A 19,459-nucleotide genomic window follows, 5' to 3' on the forward strand; every position below is an offset into this window, starting at 1 on the left:
CAGATGAATGTCCATTTTGTATCTGTGTATTCACAGTGGTTAGGATAGATATATAGTTGCATTCTCTTAATGAATAGAATGATCTGTTCTAATGGTGTTTATAAATAAGATCTCAAGTCCGCATCTTGTACAGCAATTAACCACTAAGAAGAATATATGCAGTGTGTTATTTGTTGAAACTGTAATTCCGATTTGATTAGAAACTGTCTCATTGCTGTTTATCAGTAAAATTTTGAAAAAAAAATTTTTAAAAAAGCAAAAAAAACCTAGTGTCCAGGGAGATGGCTCAGTGATATAAGCACTTCCCTGGCAAGCACAAGGGGCTGAGTTCAATCCTAGGTTCTTCCAAATATAAATAAATTAATTAATTTTAAAAATACCTGAAAATTTTTGTAGTGTAAACAAACTACTCCCAGAAGTTTGACAGATACCTTTGTTTTGTACAACAGTCAAAACATATGTAAATTATTCAAATAATGGAACTTAACAAAAAAGGGTATATAGATGAATGTCCATTTTGTATCTGTGTATTCAATGTGGTTAGGACAGGTATATAGTTATATTCTCTTAATGAATAGAATGATTTGTTCTAATGGTGTGTGTAAATAGGATATCAAGTCCTCATCTTGTACAGCAATTAGCCGCTAAAAAGAATGTATGCAGTGTGTTAATTATTGAAGCTGTCCTACCAATTTGATTTGAAACTCTCTCATTGCTACTTGTTTATTAATAAAATTATGGCGAAAAAAGAGAGTTAAAAAAATGGAAAAATTTTCTCACTGACTTGCTTTGAATTTGAATTTGTTGTTAAGGGCAAGAGAGACAGCTCAGCTGATGAAACACCTCCTCGGGGAAGAGCAGAGATCCGCTTTGATGCCCTGCACCACATGACACATTGGCCCCACCCACAGGTGCACTGAGCTCACCACTGAGACCTGGTGTAGTAAAACATGCCTGAAATCTCATTGCTGGCGAGAGTATAAAACGATGATCACTGAGCTGTGCGGTACCAAATACATTTTTTTTCAATTTGTTGTTAAAATTCTTTGAAACATGCCACATGGTGTTAATAGAACATTACTTTTTTCTGTTAAAGAACCATTTCTTTCTTTGAGTGACACTCAGAAGTAGTCACCAAGGTTTTTATCTCTCGTTTTGAATGTTGTAATGGTTTGAGAAGTTTTCTTTGCACAGGATCTGCTGAAAACAATTCTGTGAAATTTTGCTAACAAGTGGGATAAGGGAAATGTAAATCAATGTTGATGGCTTTCATTGTTAAGCATTACTACATAACAGAAAAATAATTTGTATTCATTATTGCACTTAATTTTTAATGTAAAAGTATTAATCAAGATTAATGGAATGATTTTGATTCTTTAAGAGGAGTAGGAGTAGGAGTCATAAAATGATAGGTACATAGGCAATAGCTAAGTTGTAGAAGAGAAATTTAAACATATTCATCTAGTAGAAATAACACCTGTGATGACACAAATAAAAATTGAACCAAAAAACCACAGAACTGAAATGCATATGTGAATGTGAAACAGTATAAGGAAACCAGTCATATACAGATTCTATCTGCTAAAATATGATATTTAGTGTTTATTTACCAAATAATATTGTCAAGGCTCCTGGATTACCTCCAATCTCAGTGATAAGGATTTCTGTTTTGAGCTTGCTCACTCTCAGGTTTGGAGACCTCACTACCTCTCAAGGAATGATCTTGTACTTTAAGAAGTATATAATCAACCTGTAGTCTTATGGTTGAATAGCCCTTCAGCCTACACAGAAGAAAAAAGAGAGAACAGAAATAGGCAAGGAGAGTGAAAGAGTGAAGCACTGCCTTGTAATATTTATCACCACATCCGCTCCACTTGAATCTGGATCACACTCATAATACAATGTTTAAAAAACCTAATGATGCATGAGATAGAGAGAGACAGAGTGAGTGAGTGTGTGTCATGGACAGAATTAAAGGAATGTTCAAAGGAAATTGAACCATGTTTAAATGCAAAAGCAGGATGGAAGAAAAGAATGAAATCTAAAACTTTCCAATCCTAAAGTTTTGATGGTTCCATAGGTTTAAACTGGAGCCAGTGAGATCTATTTCACTTATCTCAGACTTCAAATATCTTAGAATGATAAGTGTAGGCTATGAAACAGCGATGGTTTTTCAGAAACGCAATGCACTTGACCTTAATAGACAAATCGTAGAAAATAGAATGTTTCATGTGAAGAAATAAGAAGTCATTTGAAAATTAACAGTTCTAGAAAAAATATTACAATTTCAGTTCCAATGTATACATTTGTGATCTGATAATATAACTATAAAATTATATAGTTTTATAGACAATAAAATTAACAGCCAATAAAATTAACAGCAAGAGTGGCACGTGTTAAAGAGTATTTATTACTGACAAAGGATCTACAAACTGCAGTACAGGGTTTCAGGATTAACTATCCAGCAGAAAAGCATAAAAAAGAAGTAAAAATGTAAAGCTATATTAATAGGCTGAGCTGTAAAGGGCTCAAGTCAACAACATCTGACATTGCCATTCCTATGGATAACACACTACTCTTATGGACTACTAGGCTATTTTGGAATATTTTGCTGAATTCACGCACCTATAATATTTAAATCACAATGGAATACCCATCTGTAAAAAAACTAAACCATAAAAGGGGATACAAATGAAGACTATTTTGTATCTCTCTGTTCAAAATAGTTAGGATAGATATACAGCTACTTTCTCTTATTTCAATGAACAGAAAGATTTTCACTATAGTGTTTGTGGACAGGATATCATGTCTTTATCTTATGCTAAGAATAACCACTAAGAAGACAACAATATGCAATGTATTAATTATTGAAACTGTCCTACTAACTGGTTTTGAAACTGTCTCATTGCTATTTGTTTCTCAATAAAATTACTTTAAAAAACAAAAGTATTTATTATAAGATTATTTATAGGTAGAAAAGTTGAAAACAATTTCAAGTATATAGGAAAACCATTTAATAAAAAACAGCATTTATATAATATGAATGCAATCTTGTACAGTTGCTTTGAAATACTAGCCAGAATAATTTGCTTACTGATGAAAGCCAATTTAGAAATATTCTTGAATATATAATTCCAATATTATAAAAGCAAGTAGAAAGACATCATAAGGCTATAATTTTAATGGGTAGTGAGTGGTAGCATGCTTCTTGAGCCTTTTGGTTGCAAATAATGTTTTTTCAAACAGAAGGGTTTGGCAAAACATTTTTGTTTGCAAACCACACTGAGTGACAATCATGTCTTCAGCCATCTTTCCCAAACACACACACACACACACACACACACACACGCACACGCACACGCACACGCACACACTGTAGTCATCTTTTACAAATTCATAGAACAAATTTAGTTCATGAATTAATGAGCTGCTGTATAATTTGGGACATTTTTGTACACAAATGGAGGATCTAGAAAATGGTCTTTCTCATTTATTCATCCTATTCATGTCACAGGAATGTGACTGGACTGGTGGAAATGTGCTATGATTGACTTCCTTTTTCGTTTGTATATGCTTTCCTTCGTACAAAACAGTTTTCAGTGAAATAAAAAGGCAATACTTTCAAAGCCTAAAACAAATTACGAACACAATTTTTTCAGTATCAAACATGTGTGAGTATACCAAGCGCAGATGTGGCCAATGCAGGGCAGAGAGAAGAAGATTGGCTGCATGGGAAGTGGAGTCTAAAAGCAGAGCCTCATCTAATATCTCCTTTGTGTTTCCAGTGCTCTTTTCCAGACAGCACCAAACAATCCTAGAGAACTCACACTGATGAGCCCTGCTTATGTTGTTTATACTCACACTAAAACCAAAAGTATGGATTTCCACACATCAATGAGAATCCAGTCCCTGGAGAAATTCAAAGAGTTCCCTCCCTCATTCTTATAAAAACCCGAGGAATCTATCAAGGTGACAACATATCTCCTTTCAATTTTGCTAAATAAGTTAATTAAATAATCCTGTGACATATTTTGCAGCTATTTTTGTTCCAGTGATACACAAGTATTTGTGCCAAAGTCACTTCTTAAATGCATGTCAACATCTCCCACATTAATACACCAACTTGTAATAAAAATGAATATATTTCTAACATTGAATAGAGAGGATATTATAAAAGAAAAAGAGCACAGAAAAGGGAACCAGTGAATTCTGTTGAAGAGTAGTCTTACAAACTAACAACAAGTGATGTTTCCTGAGCTGAGATGGCAGGGAGACAGAAAGAGATTTATTTATTTATTTAGGTTTTTGTTGTTCTTGGCTTTTTTTTTTCAGAACTTGGGATTTAACTCAGACTTTTGCACTTGTCAGGCAAACTCTTATTCTACTGAGACACCTCACTGTCCTTTTTTTTTTTTTTTTTTTTTTTGCAGTAAGAAGGATTGAACTCAGGACCTTGTGGTTGTCATGCAAGAGCTTATTCTACTGAGCTATCTCCCCAGCACAAGGTATTTGTCGAGAAAGACCATACAACTTACTGTGTAATTGAAGGACAAAAGAAATGGAGAGCAGAGGTGAACTGAGCCTAAGTACTAGGGAATGCAAATGACATTAACTAGATGGGACAATAGCAAAAAATGAAAACTTAGAGTCAAGGATTGTGTGTGGTAGTAAGCACCATACATTGCAGACCAAATTCTACATGCCCATTATATATTTAAGTGACAATATGAATTAGCAGTAAAATGCATAAGTTTTGAATTTAGGACAGAGTACACTTTGGAGGTTTGTAACTCAGAGGTTTCACTCTGATGATAACCGCTAAGCCCACAGACCTCAACAAGATCTCTTAGGAAGAGTGTAGCTGTGGAACAGCATTCTATGAGGTGGATAGGAGAGCAGGTCTAAACCCAAAATTAGAAAGAATTAAAAAAACAGTAAAAATTCAGAAAGATAAAATGAAAAGTCAATCCAAAAAGATAAAGTTAAAGAGGGACAAAGAAAAGAAAAAACCCATTAGTAGACCTCTGATAGAAGGCAATGGGCACCAGATGCAAAATTATAGATTTGCTGAAAGAGTTTGAAGCTGAAACTTTTATTCCCCAAAGAATCTTGAGACAAAAGCACCATTTAAGAATGGATGCTTTAGGGGTCGGGGAGATAGCTCAATAGAATAAGAACTTGCCTGGCAAGCACAGGGTCCTAAGTTCAATCCCTGGTACCAGAAAAAAAAAAAGAGTGGATGCTTGGCTTAAAGGAGCAAGATGCACAAAGCAGATAATATAAAGAAAAATGCCATTCTTTAGCAAGTGTACATGTCAGAGAAGCACTCTAGAAATGTGTTATAGTGTGGAATAGACATCAGAGACTGCACTCATGAATTAAAAACTACTGTAAGCTACTTATACATCATTAAAAGACAGTTGCACACTAGTTGGGTGTTATTTTAATCTAAACATAACTTCACTTATTCATTTATGTACAGATGGATCAAAATAAAGAATAATAGAATTTTAAGCCCTAACTGCTCCTTTCAAAAAAACAAATGAAATGGCCAGTAGAGTTATATAAATTAGTTGGGTGTTATTCACTGCTTCTATTACCTAGTACAGGCAAGTAAATTCTAGAAGATTATTTTAATTCTTTATATTTCAATGAAAAGGAAAAGGAGTGGGAGTAGTGAGTACTTCTCCACTAGGAAAAGGCTTCTAGTGTTGGATGAATTTCTCTCATATCACTTAGAGAAATATGTACAAATATAAAAACATGTGATCTAGTTAAAATTGGTCAGAACAAAGATAAGGTAAAGATGAAGGAATTATGTCATAAGGAGAAGAAGACATAGAGAAGACAAAATAAGATCTCAAAGATGCCTCAACTACTGTTGGTCAATGATATAGCATTAGACTGAGATATAGGAGAAGTAAGATACTTAAGGAATGGGATATTCAATGCACTAATAGGCTGGGATGCTGTCTCTCTTGTATTTAATTGTCAGAGGTCTAGTGTTTTCAGAGAACAGATTGAACAGAACATGGAATGATGGGAAGATTTCAATTATAAAGAAATTGGAAGATGACATGCTTGAAATTCAGGCAAGGCACCATGGAATATGCTGTGTCAGGTGGGGAAAGATATAGCATTAAAATGAGAAAGACCAGGATGACAAACAGCTACACCCCAGAAGTTTGGGACTCTTATAAGAGAAACTCAATATGAAAGTGTGGAGAAACCAGTTTCCCAACTTTCCTCCAGTTCCTTGTGATGAAGCAGAAACACCCCCCCCCAAAAAAAAATGTGTTTGCAGCAGGATTGTTGATGTTATTGACAGTTTTTTTTTTAATTTCACTCTCTGTTACTTCCATTTTAGATAATCATGTGTTATTCCCACACACTCCCTCTGCTCTGCCCTTGGAAGATTTATTTAGTATCTTAGAGACAAAATATTTCCCCATCAGTGCTTACACTGACCAAGTGATCTCTACAATTTTCCTGGAAAGAACCCTAATCATCCTTCATGGTTTAATCTAAAGATAACTTCATTTATTCATTTATGTACAGATGGATCAAAATAAAGAATAATAGAATTTTAAGCCCTAACTGCTCCTTTCAAAAAAAAAAAAAAAGAAATTGTCAGTACAGTTATATAAATTATCCTGCATATAAACCTAAATATCTTTTTGCCTACTTTTTTTATCCACTTCCTTATTCCAGTTGTTTTCTGGGTTTTTTAAACCAATTTTGCACATTCATACCTGGTAACCTAAGTAACTAATGTAAAGATAAAATGCAGAATAAATACAATAATATTCACTGTATTAATTATTGTAACTGTCCTACTTTTGAAAATGTTTCATTGCTATTTTATATTTTTGTCATTAAAATGAATAAAAAATTAAAAGAAAATTTTAAAACATAATAAAATATAAAGATGAAATGGAATACAGCAACCATTGTTGAGTTCCTATTACTTTATTTAGAGAAATTTTTTATCATTTCTAATGCTTTTTTCACTATATTGTATTCACTAAAAAGAAAAGGGAAAAAAAGAGGGATCAAGTATACTTAGATTTCACAATTTGGTCAAAATATACTATAAGATTCTGCACTTGTATTTAATTTTATCTAGCCTCAGCCTACATATTTGAATTAAATGAGCATCACAAGGTTAGACAGCAGTTTCTTGTGAGGATGAAATATTACATGTAAAAAAACTGAACAAAATAGTAGCAGATTTTAAGTGATTTTATATAACTAAGTTTTGATGTTCCACCCTCTGGACTGACACAAGAATAGAGACTTGACCCAAGGAAACAGTAGATTACCTGCACATGTAATATAAGCTTCATCCCTTGGCAGGCAAGATCTGGAGTTCCAAGGGTCAGAAGTACACTGCCAGAGAGAAACATCGGTTTTCTGACACTGGATTCCATCCACCCAATGGGATTTAGAACCTTCCCTGGCAGAAACAGAAGTGTTGAGGGTCCCAGTGTCCCCACAGCCAAGCTGTCTGCAGATCACTGACAAGGTCATGTCTTCCATGGGGCTGCGGCAGACACTGCCCCAGGTCCCATTGTAGAAAACCTCCAGCCACCCAGCACATTCCTGGTCCTCGCTCACCACCCGGAGGGCCAGGAACTCTGAAACAGAAAGGAGAAAGGACACAGGGAGAAATCAATACTTAGTGTTCTATTGTTTCTTTAAACCTAATGGTGAATGCTCACTGCTAATCTGCTTAAAAAGCTCTCACTAAGTGGAAAGAATGAAACTTCTATACTTGTTACTTGTTTTGCAGATTTAAACCTGTGATTTTTTTTCTGCCAGAATAATGTCATGAGCAATGAGTAGAAATCTTGTCCCAAGAGATCTGATGAGAGGAAAACTAAGTTTTATTTAATTAATTAACATCACACAGACCATGGGAAAAAGAATGTGGATGGTCACTGGGGAGCAGGCCAACAGGCGGAGCCCCAAAAATGTCCACTTTCTAATACTTGTAGCCTGTCAATGTTGCCTCACACAACTAAAAAGCTTTGTAATGAGGATTAAAATAAGGATGTTTTGACTTGGCAGATAGCTTGGTGGCCTAAGGAACCACCTGGCATGTACAAGGTCCCAAGTTTAATCAATGGTACAACATGCCACACTGACCCTAAAACTCAGTGGTGACACATACTTGAAACAGGTAAACTGAAGGGTATCCCTTCAGTTCCGCTAGGCTCTGTAGAAAATGAACTGCTGAGATACAGAGTTGAGAAGGAAGTAACAGATCTTTACCTGATGTAGGAGGAAGTGACAGCACCACATTTTCTCTCCTAGAAAAACAGACCCTGGCAAGGAGCACACTTTAGGCCGCAATTCCAACCTAAACCTAGGGCTCTGACACCATCCTGGATACCCTCCTTCTCCATCCAAGACTAGACTATGTGAGCAAAGACCTGAGCAGATGACTCCTGCATCCTCCTTGTGCCAGCAGTCATGTTGTCCCCAGCCTTGGGAAGGACACTTCCACACATGGGACTCTTCTCCTGTGCAGTTCAGCTCATCCAGCCAGATGTCCCCTGATCCCTGCCCAAAGTGAGCAGACACCATGGCATTGAGGGCCACTCCACAGCCCAGCTGTCTGCATACGATGTGAGCATCACTCAGGTCCCAGCTGTCATCACAGATGGTACCCCAGGAGCCCTGGTGAAGGATCTCCACTCTCCCAGCACAGCGACCGCCCCCGTCCATGAGGCGCAGTTGTCTGCTGTCTGAGGAGAGATAGAGTCAGGTCAGTGGTGCTGACATGGGAAGGAGCAGGTTCTGTCCTGGGGATGGCCTCACCTCTGGAGTTCACAGTCAGGTTGTTAGAGGTTGCAGAGCTTGCTGGGTCAGAGAGGGAGTCATTGCCTTGGGGCATCAGCTGGGTATGGTTTCCTGCAAAGAGGGTGAGAGAGCAAAAAACTGAGTTACACCAATGACAGTCTAGTACTGGCATCTGGGATGGCATCTGTGATATAGGTGCAATGATTTCCTGTTTTCAGACCTCATTTTCTGCATGGAAATTTCTGCTTCTGCCTATGTCAAACCTTTCTGTTATATAGTCACATAAGCTATCTCTATCTTACTATTGATTCAGAATTTTTTTATTATTTGCAGCAATAAAGCATAAAGAGGTAGAGAATATAACAAATTAATATTGGAAAATGTGGGCAAATGTGATTTTGAAATTATTATAAAATCAGTAGCTGACAATTTAGTTAATCAAGAAAATCCATGAAAAATAAATTTGAAAACATGTCAAAGAGAATTTTTTATTTCCAGAACATTACTGTACAAATAATGGTAGCACAAAAAACATAAAAGTGCCAGTCATGAAGGCCCATGTTGTAATTCTAGGAATCAGGAGGCTGTGACATTAGCACTACAGTGAGTTTGAGGCCAACCTAGGCTACATGCTAAGTTCAAAACCAGCCTGAACTATATATAGTGAGACCTTGACTCAAAAATAAACAAATGCTTAGCAAAAATTTGTTTATGCTAATAGCCCTGATAGTAATTAAAAGCCTAACCTATAAATAATTTCCAAATTTATATATAAGGCACATCTAATCTCAATCAAAATACTTTTTTTTGGTGTTAACTCTGAAAATATTATGCTAAATTTTATGCATAAATGCACAAAACCAGTAAAGACCAACATACTTAGCAAGAAAAGCAACAGAATTAGAGCAGCCATTTCAATTTCACTGAAGTTCCTCAAATGTACTATAATGTTATGGCGAGTGAAGGAGCATGATATTTGTTCAAGTATCAACACATGACTGAGTGACACAGAATGGAATATAAGGACAAACTCAGACTCAGGAGAGCTCAGTTTATTACACAGGTGGCCTTGTTGAGGAAAGAAGACCTCTACAGGAAATGATTCTGAGTCAACTGGGTGCAAAAAAATGATACACAACTTTTCCTCAAACCAATACATAATGCCTAATAACATTTCCAGAAAGACTGCATAAAAAGAAAATTAAGAACTACCTTTGTGGTTAGAACAGCTTTTAAGAATGTTTGTCATTTTGGGCACTTTTCTTGAACACAATGAAAGAACACAGTGTATAGGTAACAGTTCATAAATTGTGTGAAAATTGAAATTAAGAATTTGATTTGCATATCATAGTGCACATTGGTAATCCTAGCCCTCAGGACAATAAGGCAGAATTGCAAGTTAAACCCCAACATAAGCTACTAAGTGAGATCAGAGCTAGTTTGAATTACACAGTTAAAAGCAGATCTCAGAAAATAAAACAAGAAAAAAGGAATAGCAGTTTGACTTTGCCAAGAATAAAACATCAGAAGAATGAAAATAAAAAAGGTTAGTGATTAAAAATGCAAATAAGTATGTTCAGCAAAGGTCAAGGCCCAGGTAATTTATATCACTATAGTTCGTAATAGTTATAATATAAAGGCAACTCAAATCTCTGCCATCAGTTGGCAGGATCAGTTCATGTATACGTGTCCACTCTCTTGAATATCCAAGGGGAATGAAATTCTGCTGCAAGAGCACAGGGAAATTCCAAAACAGAGGTGAATTCAGTATATGAATTAATTCAATTAAATTAGAAACAAAAGGAAAATCTAATGGATCATTTTGCCATAAACATCAAATCTGAGTAAAATATTTCTGGTTAGCAGATTTTAAAATAGCTTCCTGTGCAGAAAAGGAGAGCGTTGCATGTGAGGGTGAGATGTTCAGCTGATTTCTGTGTTACTAACACTGTTTGCTGATCTTCACTGACATACTTAACAGAGTTTTACATCTACTTTTACACATTTTTCTTAAGAAATATATGGCCAAGTTGACACCTGTAATTGCAGCACACAAGAGGCAGAGGTAGGAGAATCAATATGAGTTTGAGTCCAGCCTGAACTACATAGTCAGACCTGGACTTAAAAAAATACTAAATAAATAAAAACAATAATGCCTTTAAAAATATTTCCATTAACACTCCTTTATCTGACCTGAAAGAGGAATACACATCATTCACCACTGAAAATTTCACTTTGAACACAGTTCTCCCTGTTGTCTGCTGTGAGACCTATTACTCCAGGAGCATCCTGACCCTCAGTAACCCTCATCACTCTCTCACCTGAGCAGACCACTGAGGCTGTGTTCCCATGAGCACAGGGAGAAACACCCAGGGCCATCACAGGGCAATTCCACAAGTAGAACTCTGCCCCAGAACAGTGGAAGGTGTCTCTTCCTATCTCACCACCTCCTTCCACAAAGTACGCTCCTCCTTTTGGGATGGAGATGGCAACTCCACAGCCCAGCTGGCGGCACACAACATCCGCATTGGCCATACTCCAGTGGGAAGAGCAGAGCGCTCTCCAGCCCACAGAGGTGTTCAGCTCCACCTGACCCTCACACTGGGAGGTACTGTTTTTCATGAGCCGGACTTCAGTGAACTCTGGGAGGAGAAAACAGATTTTCAGCAACATTTCTCATTCTTCCTACTCACAGGTTTTCCAAGAGGCTAAAACTCACCTGAACAAACAATTTCAACAGCTCCACCATGGTGGCAGCTGCCTCCAGTACAAGGTGCTCTGGGGCAGAACCAGAGCTTAGGCTCCTGCCCTTCGCACCTGAACTTTTCATCCCACACCTGTGGAATGACCTCTCTAAAAGGCACAGCCCTCATGACAGACACAGCTTTGCCACACTCCAGCTCTGCACAGATGACTTGGGCAGTGGCAAATGTGAAGTTCCTATCAGACACTGGAATCCAATCTCCTTCAGGATTCACTTCTACTTGCCCTGAGCAGGGTCCTTCTCCTCCAGCCAGGTGCACAAATCCTAGGGAAAAAAACAGAAAATGAAAGTCCTGATCTGGAAATAGTATCTAACATTCCAGAGGCAATGAATTAAAGGATTTTCTTTGATTTCCTCCCTAGAATACAGTGTGAGAATATTGAACATTTGGTGTAAGAATGGAACCTGCATAAATGCATGCTTAAACAAAACTTTGGAGATATTTTTAAAGTCAGTTCACAGTGGCTGAATCCTATTGTATGGTATATGATGGTATGTCTTTACATTCATTAGAACACATTATCCTACTAAAAGGATATATTTCTGCGTGGCCCTCTGCATTTCTTCACAATTTAAATTTACATACCAAAGAGATATATGAAATGGAGTGACACTCAAGGAAAAGGTAACTTAATGTGACTAAAATAGTCTGAGACTTTTAGATCATGCTTTCTATTACAGAAGATTAAAAGAAAATTTGGAACCTGGATCAGCAGTGTTTGCAACATGTTCATCTTCCTTTTCTTATTTGTTGGTCTTGTTTTGAAGGAATATTTTGTTACTAATGTATAGTTTGAGAAATTATCAGCTGGTGCAGATGACTTCTAAACAAGCAATTTCCAGTATGATTTCATAGCCCTAGGGAACCAGCTGATTACAGAAATTTTATATAGCAACATTTATACTGAGGAAGTTGGTTGTTAGGTTGGAACTCACAGTGTTTCACATGTTAGGAGAATGCTTACAATTAAGCATGTCCCAATCCTAACAAAGAATTTCACCAGAGATTTTGTTTCTAAACATGTTCAGAAAGGTTTTCTTTTCAAAGCAAACCACTAATTAACAGCATAACTATTAATATACTGTCTTAAAATGGTGACTTCACACATTCTAATTAGATGTACACTTATTTTTCTCACACACAGGTGTGGTAAATTGAAGTCTGGATTCTTATATATGTCTGTAGTTTTATTTTATTGATTTTTTTTTCTTCTGGGTCAAAACAGCTGCCATGAATGTGAGAAATTTTTTAGTGAGAAAAAATGTACTTTACTTCAATGTGTCAGATGTTTAAGTCCACTCTCAGGTTGCTCCAAAGAAGAACCCTCATAGTAAAATTAAGCTCAACTTTCAGGCTCCGAAGACACAATGTAACTGGTAAACATTCTCATTTTAATGGAAAAATAGAAGAATAGAAATAAATAGGATCAAAACAAGCAAAATCCCACAGGTCAGATATCCTACGCTGTGGTTCCATGACCAGCATCCAGGTAATATGGTGACGTGCAATGAATTTCAAATAGCTTGGGAAGCCTCACCTCTTGGTAGATGTAGGAATTCTATTTGTCCTTACTCCCATTCTTCTCAAAGAAATCCTCAAATACACTTTTCTAATAACTTTGACCCCACCAAACACAATGTCACTTTATAATTTAAGTATATTAATTTCTCATTGCATCCAGCATTGATCTGGTGGCACAGAACTCAATGTCTTTCAAAAGTTTCAATGTACAGTGTTGTTTTGAAATAACGTAGAAAATATTTTTAAATGTAATGATAAAAGGAGTACCTATGACTCTGGCTCTGTCCACATTTCTGCATCCATTCCTTTCTAGTGCAAAGAATACTAGCATCTGAATCTGCAAAGGAGACTTGTCACTTTGAAATAATCCATGAATTCTTAAGTAATTTTTGTTTAATACTATCTGTGGTGCATACTTATAGACTGCCCTAATGCAAAATGATGTGCTATGCTAATACATGATGAAACAGTCAAATTGACCAGAAAAACTATAACTACATGCACATTCCTCCCTTTGACAAACTCATGCTGGGCTGTCAGAATCTCTAGCAGAAGATCCAGTGGGAGGGACTGGCTGCCAGAACCTCCACTGGAAAGGCCCACTGTGAGACTGTGTGGCAGAAAACCCTGCACAGAAGACAGGGACAAGAGCCAGCCAGCTACACCAGGAGCAAAAGATCTAGCCAGTGGGACACAAGAGGCTGCAGCTGGGCAGGAAGAAGCCCAATACGCAAGCAGACACAAGCAATGCCCAGTTAGACAAGTTTGAACTTTGAAGATCCAGACCCCATAAGCTGAGGCACACTGCTTGACCTAGATCTATGAGAACATTCTTTCGAGAGAACGGTGGCAACAGGTAACTGGGGTGACTAGTCTGCCTGGAGTCCAGGTACATCAAGGGAAGTGACCAGATGAAAAAAGGGAACTAATTTAGATACAAATTCATAATTTATTTTCTACTGAACTATACAGTCATTGTTTGCTCTTATGTTTTAACATACAAGCCCGTTAGGTACAAAAGTTTGTCAATTGTTAAATCTCACTACCAATTATTTGTGTTGCTAATTGTAGCATAGTAAATAGAAAATTATCTTTGCCTTATCCACATGATCTCTCTTAGGTAATAATATCAGAAGATGTTTGGGTAATAACTGCACCAAAGCTTTACACCAAAGGTCAAAGGTCATTGTCAAACAGAAACTGATATCTCACTCTCAATCAAATAAGATGGCAAATCCTTGGGACACACATAAGGGAAGAATCTTTGACAAAAAAGAGATACCTAAAGAACAGGTTCTGGTCATAGTGATATAACTAAATACTATCAAACTTTCACACAAAAAATTACAGAAATCAGTATTTCTGAAATATAAAATGTCAGAGGCACAAAACATATTCTCAGGCACTGAGCACACCCAGAACAAATTCAAGTGACATTAGAATAGGAGAAATTGAAAGTCACACACCTGTTCTAAGGGAATGAACAACTGGGATGAAGAAAAGGAGAAAAGAAACAAAGAAAAGGGGGGGGGGAAGCATATATGTATACAGAGATAGCTTGGATAGTTGAACTGCTGATTTCTGCCAACTTATTGAAAGAAAGAGTTAATTCATAAATTTATTTTTCTCTCCTTTCTTGTTAATTTTTTAAAGGACATTGCATGCTTATATCTGGAAATACCTACAAAATTGATGACAAGAAGATGCAAAATAACAACCTTTGTTGAATTCCTATCATTTTAGTTAATGAAATTCTGAATTACTCCCATTTTTTTTGCTACTTTATTCTCTTTTTTAAAAATTGGTATTAGGGGGCTGGTCAAATAACTCAGCAGATGAAAGCACCTATAAGCAGGCACAGGGACTGGGAATTCAATCTCCTGGGCTGCTGCGCCAGCCCTGGCCCTGGGCTATGCTGAGAGAACGATTGAGAATGGGCTTGGTAGGCTGTAAACAGGCAAATCACTATGAGTCTGATCTAGTAGTGAGACCCTGAACACCCTGTAGACCCTTCCCTAAAATAAAAGGAAAAAAAAGGTGATTTTTAAAAAATTCCTGGAAACCACAGGTCCTGAGTTTGATCCCTGGTTAAAAAAAAAAAAAAAAAATAATAATAATAATAATTCAAAAAGAAAAGAAACCAGATAAATAAGATTTGACTATAAATGATAAAAGTAAATTAGAAAAACAAAATTGTAAAACATGGTTGGAGACCAGGATGTGTAAGGGTTAAGATGCTGGCTACAGTGTGGTCTAGATTCACAGTCTACAGGCTCAATAAGAATGCAGCTGCAAGCCAGTGAACATTGAAGGACAAAAACAAATGGTCAAACTTGGAGAACAAACTGTTCTCCTATATGCTGCCTTTGTTCTATCTTCTTTCCTGGGCTTTCCTACTCTCCACTTTCTGCAACCACCAAGTCCATGGAAACCTAATAAGTACTAGCTGTGTGAAGTACTTCCCTTTATTCCTAGAGAATTCTGGCCTTCCTGGATCCCCCAAAATCATACTGCTTGTCTTTTTTTCTTTAACACTTTTCCATAACTCCCTTTAGGATGTTGAAGGCTAGGCCAAATCCTTGATAAAACTTAATTTTGATTGGTGTGATATTAGAATAAGCTTCTTTCTTGAGTATGATCAAAGAAGAAGGAAAAAAGCAGGAGAGTTTAATAAGGGAAAATAAAGGAATTGCATCATGCTAGGATACATTGAGCAGTTTACTGACAAATCTGTCTTCTATGACCTATATGTTGCCTATTTCCAAGAAGTCATTAACTTAATTCCCTGAAAATTTCACTGCCCCCAGGCAGTAGACAACACACTGACCATACCTGTGCAGATGACTCCTGCATCATCCTGATGACTGCAGTAGGTATGGTTCCAGCCCAGGGAAGGGCAATTCCATATGTGGGACTCTTGCCCTGTGCATTCCAGACTTTGAAACCAGATGGGCCCTGATCCAGCTCCAAAGTGAGCAGACAATACAACACCCAGAGCTGATCCACAGCCCAGCTGCTTGCACACTATTTTGGCTTCATTTATGTCCCACTTATAATCACAGATGGTTCCCCAGGTGTTCTGGTAAAGGAGCTCTACTCTGCCAGAACAATGACTGTCTCCATTTATCAGGCGGAGCTGTGGGCTCTCTGAGGAAAGAGAATCATATTAATGCTTAATTTGATACAGAAAATCAGATTTTTATGATTTCTTGGCATTCACTCCATCAACTTGTAGTGCTATGTTTTTTCTGTAAAGAGATTTCTGGATAGAATATAAATATATTACACCAAATAATCTGTAAGGCTTGGATTCTGTCAGTAATGATGAGATTACTAGGGTTAAAATATAAGAGATGGAAATTGAATATGATCCAGTGAAAAGGGTCAGATTGACACTGAGCAATGTCCCAACAGAATAAGCCTGTTCATTTAAACAGTTCTGGATGAGATAGCAGAAAAATATGGTGGGAATATCTGGGTTTTTTTTTTTTTTTACCCTGAGTGGTTGACAGGTCTTTCACTGAATTCTAAGAGTCAGAAGAAGGGACTTACACTTGATTTGATTTCTTTTTCATGAACTAAACTCCACTGTTACAATAGAAGAATTAGAACCCATGAAATTATATTATTGCTTTAATCAACTGGGATGAGCTCATCAGAAGTTTCAAGGGGCAGCCAAGAATTGAGAAAAAAATCAGAATTGATCTTATTGATAATTCATTATGAGTAAGAAGAAACAATTATAAAACAATGCAGGGATCATTCAAGAATCTTTCACTTAAAAATCTAGGTTTCAGAGTCTATATCTATGTGCTTGAATAAAGATATGTTTCCCTTTGAGCAGACTGGACAGTCTCACAGATGAGATGTCACATGATGTAAACACTGGTCAGGCTCGCCCAAGAATCATGCAAAACTGCTGATTCAGACTAAACACAAATATAATCTCCTTCGATTTCTTCATCTGAGTTGTTATTATTTCAAAAATTAGTACTTTTATCTCTGAGGAAAATAAAGTATCATCTCTTCCTAAACTATTTTTGAGAATAAATAGATCATGTCCCTCTTATGAAGACATTAGAACAAAAATTTTGAACTAAGAAACTGCTTTATCATTATCATATGTTTTCTTCATGAGAAAATGAGCAGAAGGATAATTAAAGGTGGACAAGCTGGGATTATTGGTACATGACTGCATCTCATTCTTGAGAGGCTGAAGCTGGAGTCTCCAGTCATGTGTTCCAGAGCAGCCTGAACTACTTAGTGAGATCTTGTATCAAAAAAGAGTGGGGGAAAAAGACAAACAAAAAGAAACACAAGAAGAGCAAGAAAGGAGAAGCAGCAGGAAGGTGAAAATCCTTGTGAGTCTCACTTGAACAGGCAACCTCTACAGCCCCCCCATTCTGGCAGCTGCCTCCAGCACAGGGCACTCTGGGGCAGAACCAGAGCTCAGGTTCTTGCCCCCCACATTGAAACTCTTCATCCCAGACCTGCTCACTGGCACTTCTGGATACGTTCCCCTGCACAGACACAAACTTGCCACACCCCAGCTCTGCACAGATGACTTGGGCAGTAGAGAGCGTGAAGTTCACATCAGACACTGGAGTCCACCTTCCTCCAGGGTTCACTTCCACTCGCCCTGAGCAGGGTCCATCTTGTCCAGCTAGTCTCAGAAATCCTACACAAGGGAAAACAAATTCACTATATATCTATGATGCAGACTTAGATTCTTTAAAGACATGCTAGAAGTGATGGTGTGAAAGACTACCCTTTCCCAAAATTGGGCCAATGGAAGAAGTTTTGTAAACTGGTCTTAGAAAGCACTTTACATCAGATAGCATTTGGAGACAAATTCAGGAGGAATTTTCAGAGTTTGATCAGACAGTCTTTCACCTAATCATTTATATTCAAAAGTAAATTTACATATGATTTTAGAAGAACTTATTCTATTTTATATTAAAAGAACATTTATTTCTGTCTGTAACTATATGTGCAGTCTTCCTTGTTTTGTAATATCTGTCCACTGAGTGTGATCTCAAATAGGATAGATTAGACTTCATTATTCACTATCTTATCAATAGAAAATTTCAGATCCTGGTATTGATCCCTAATGAATTAATATTTAACAAATGAGAACAATTAGAGGCTCATGATACAGTGTCAGACAAAGCATCAAGTTTGTTGTGATTAAGATAACAGGGTCTAATATTTCCATTACAAAACACAGGGGCAAAATTGGGAGCTATAGTGTAGTAATTAGGAGGTATGAGAAATTTTCTTACTTTTTTTAAGGATATATTTTGTCACTCTTTAGTAGAACTTAAAGAAACAGTGAGCCATTTTTGTATAAAGAGGATCAGGAACTGATTTTACCAGTAGGCTCAGAGCCCTAGGGAGGCATCTGTCTATAGGCACATGCGCATCCATGACAAGTATACGTAGTGAAGGTGTTCAGAAGGCATTTTGTTCTAAGAGAAAAACACATTCACTATCTTTTTATTTCTAAAGTGTCATGAAAAATAGTAATTTATCTTCTGAAAGTTATTTGATTCTAATTAGACATGTCTCCATTTCTCTTTTAGGTTCATGTAGTAAATCAAAATCTGAAAATCCCAAAGTGCTTATATAAGGTTATTTGACATCATATCATCACTGGACTGCAATGATGATAATGCACCTTACCTGACAACTTAGAATGCAGATACAAAATCCTAAATATAAGTATCTAATCTTTAGGGCCTTGTCAATATAGGGAAAAGAAGTCCTACAGTGGTGCTATTAAAACCAGACTTAGAGAACATTTTGGGGCAACAACACATACAGTATTGATCATATTCCCATGCACAATCAGAGAAGACAGCTGAGTGTGAACCATGCCTGGCGATGTTATCATATCTCCTCCTTGAATGATCTGGCTATACCCAAGTCCCTCTGCACATTAGAGTTCACTCACACCACCTCTCGAAGCCACCAGTCCTGTATCCCTGAGTCAGAGCTTCTGGCTTAGATACTCAAATATGCCTTCTGTGTCACTAGTTCCTCCACATTTTGTCACTGGACCTGGCAAATTTCTATCACCCAAGAAAGCTGTGGAATCTTTTAACTAAGATCATATAGAACTGCCTATATGCTAACTTCTGAGAAAATCCATTGGGATATATGTCTGTGGCCCTTCCTAAATGAACTATTGTGATGGTTTCAGGGTCTGAGACACAGATTTACAGTTCAATATAGAACCATCACAGGGATCTTTTGAATGATTTCCATTGATGAAATTGAAAAGATATTCGAAAAAGAAATGATCACTAAGCACAGTTCTCAATTTCACAGTTGTACTTTTCACCAACCAATGAGATGAGACTAAGCCT

The 19,459-nt window shown here is 37.0% G+C and overlaps 1 protein-coding gene across 1 annotated transcript in view; it reads right to left on the reverse strand.

Annotated features, from left to right (window-relative positions):
* Positions 1-17,542, reverse strand: part of LOC101586644 (antigen WC1.1-like) — a 34,866-nt gene extending 17,324 nt beyond the window's left edge. The window contains exons 1-7 of the mRNA XM_023708571.1: positions 17,464-17,542; positions 15,924-16,238; positions 11,525-11,833; positions 11,127-11,447; positions 8,824-8,916; positions 8,436-8,750; positions 7,323-7,637 (exon numbers count right to left, since the gene is read on the reverse strand). Of these exons, the coding sequence (XP_023564339.1) occupies positions 7,323-7,637; positions 8,436-8,750; positions 8,824-8,916; positions 11,127-11,447; positions 11,525-11,678 (1,198 nt within the window). The 5' untranslated portion in view covers positions 11,679-11,833; positions 15,924-16,238; positions 17,464-17,542. The remainder of the gene's footprint in view (positions 1-7,322; positions 7,638-8,435; positions 8,751-8,823; positions 8,917-11,126; positions 11,448-11,524; positions 11,834-15,923; positions 16,239-17,463) is intronic.
* Between the last annotated feature and the right edge of the window lie 1,917 nt (positions 17,543-19,459).

The sequence above is a fragment of the Octodon degus genome, unplaced genomic scaffold, assembly GCF_000260255.1.
Source record: "Octodon degus isolate 3935 unplaced genomic scaffold, OctDeg1.0 scaffold00400, whole genome shotgun sequence".
Classification (NCBI taxonomy): domain Eukaryota; kingdom Metazoa; phylum Chordata; class Mammalia; order Rodentia; family Octodontidae; genus Octodon; species Octodon degus.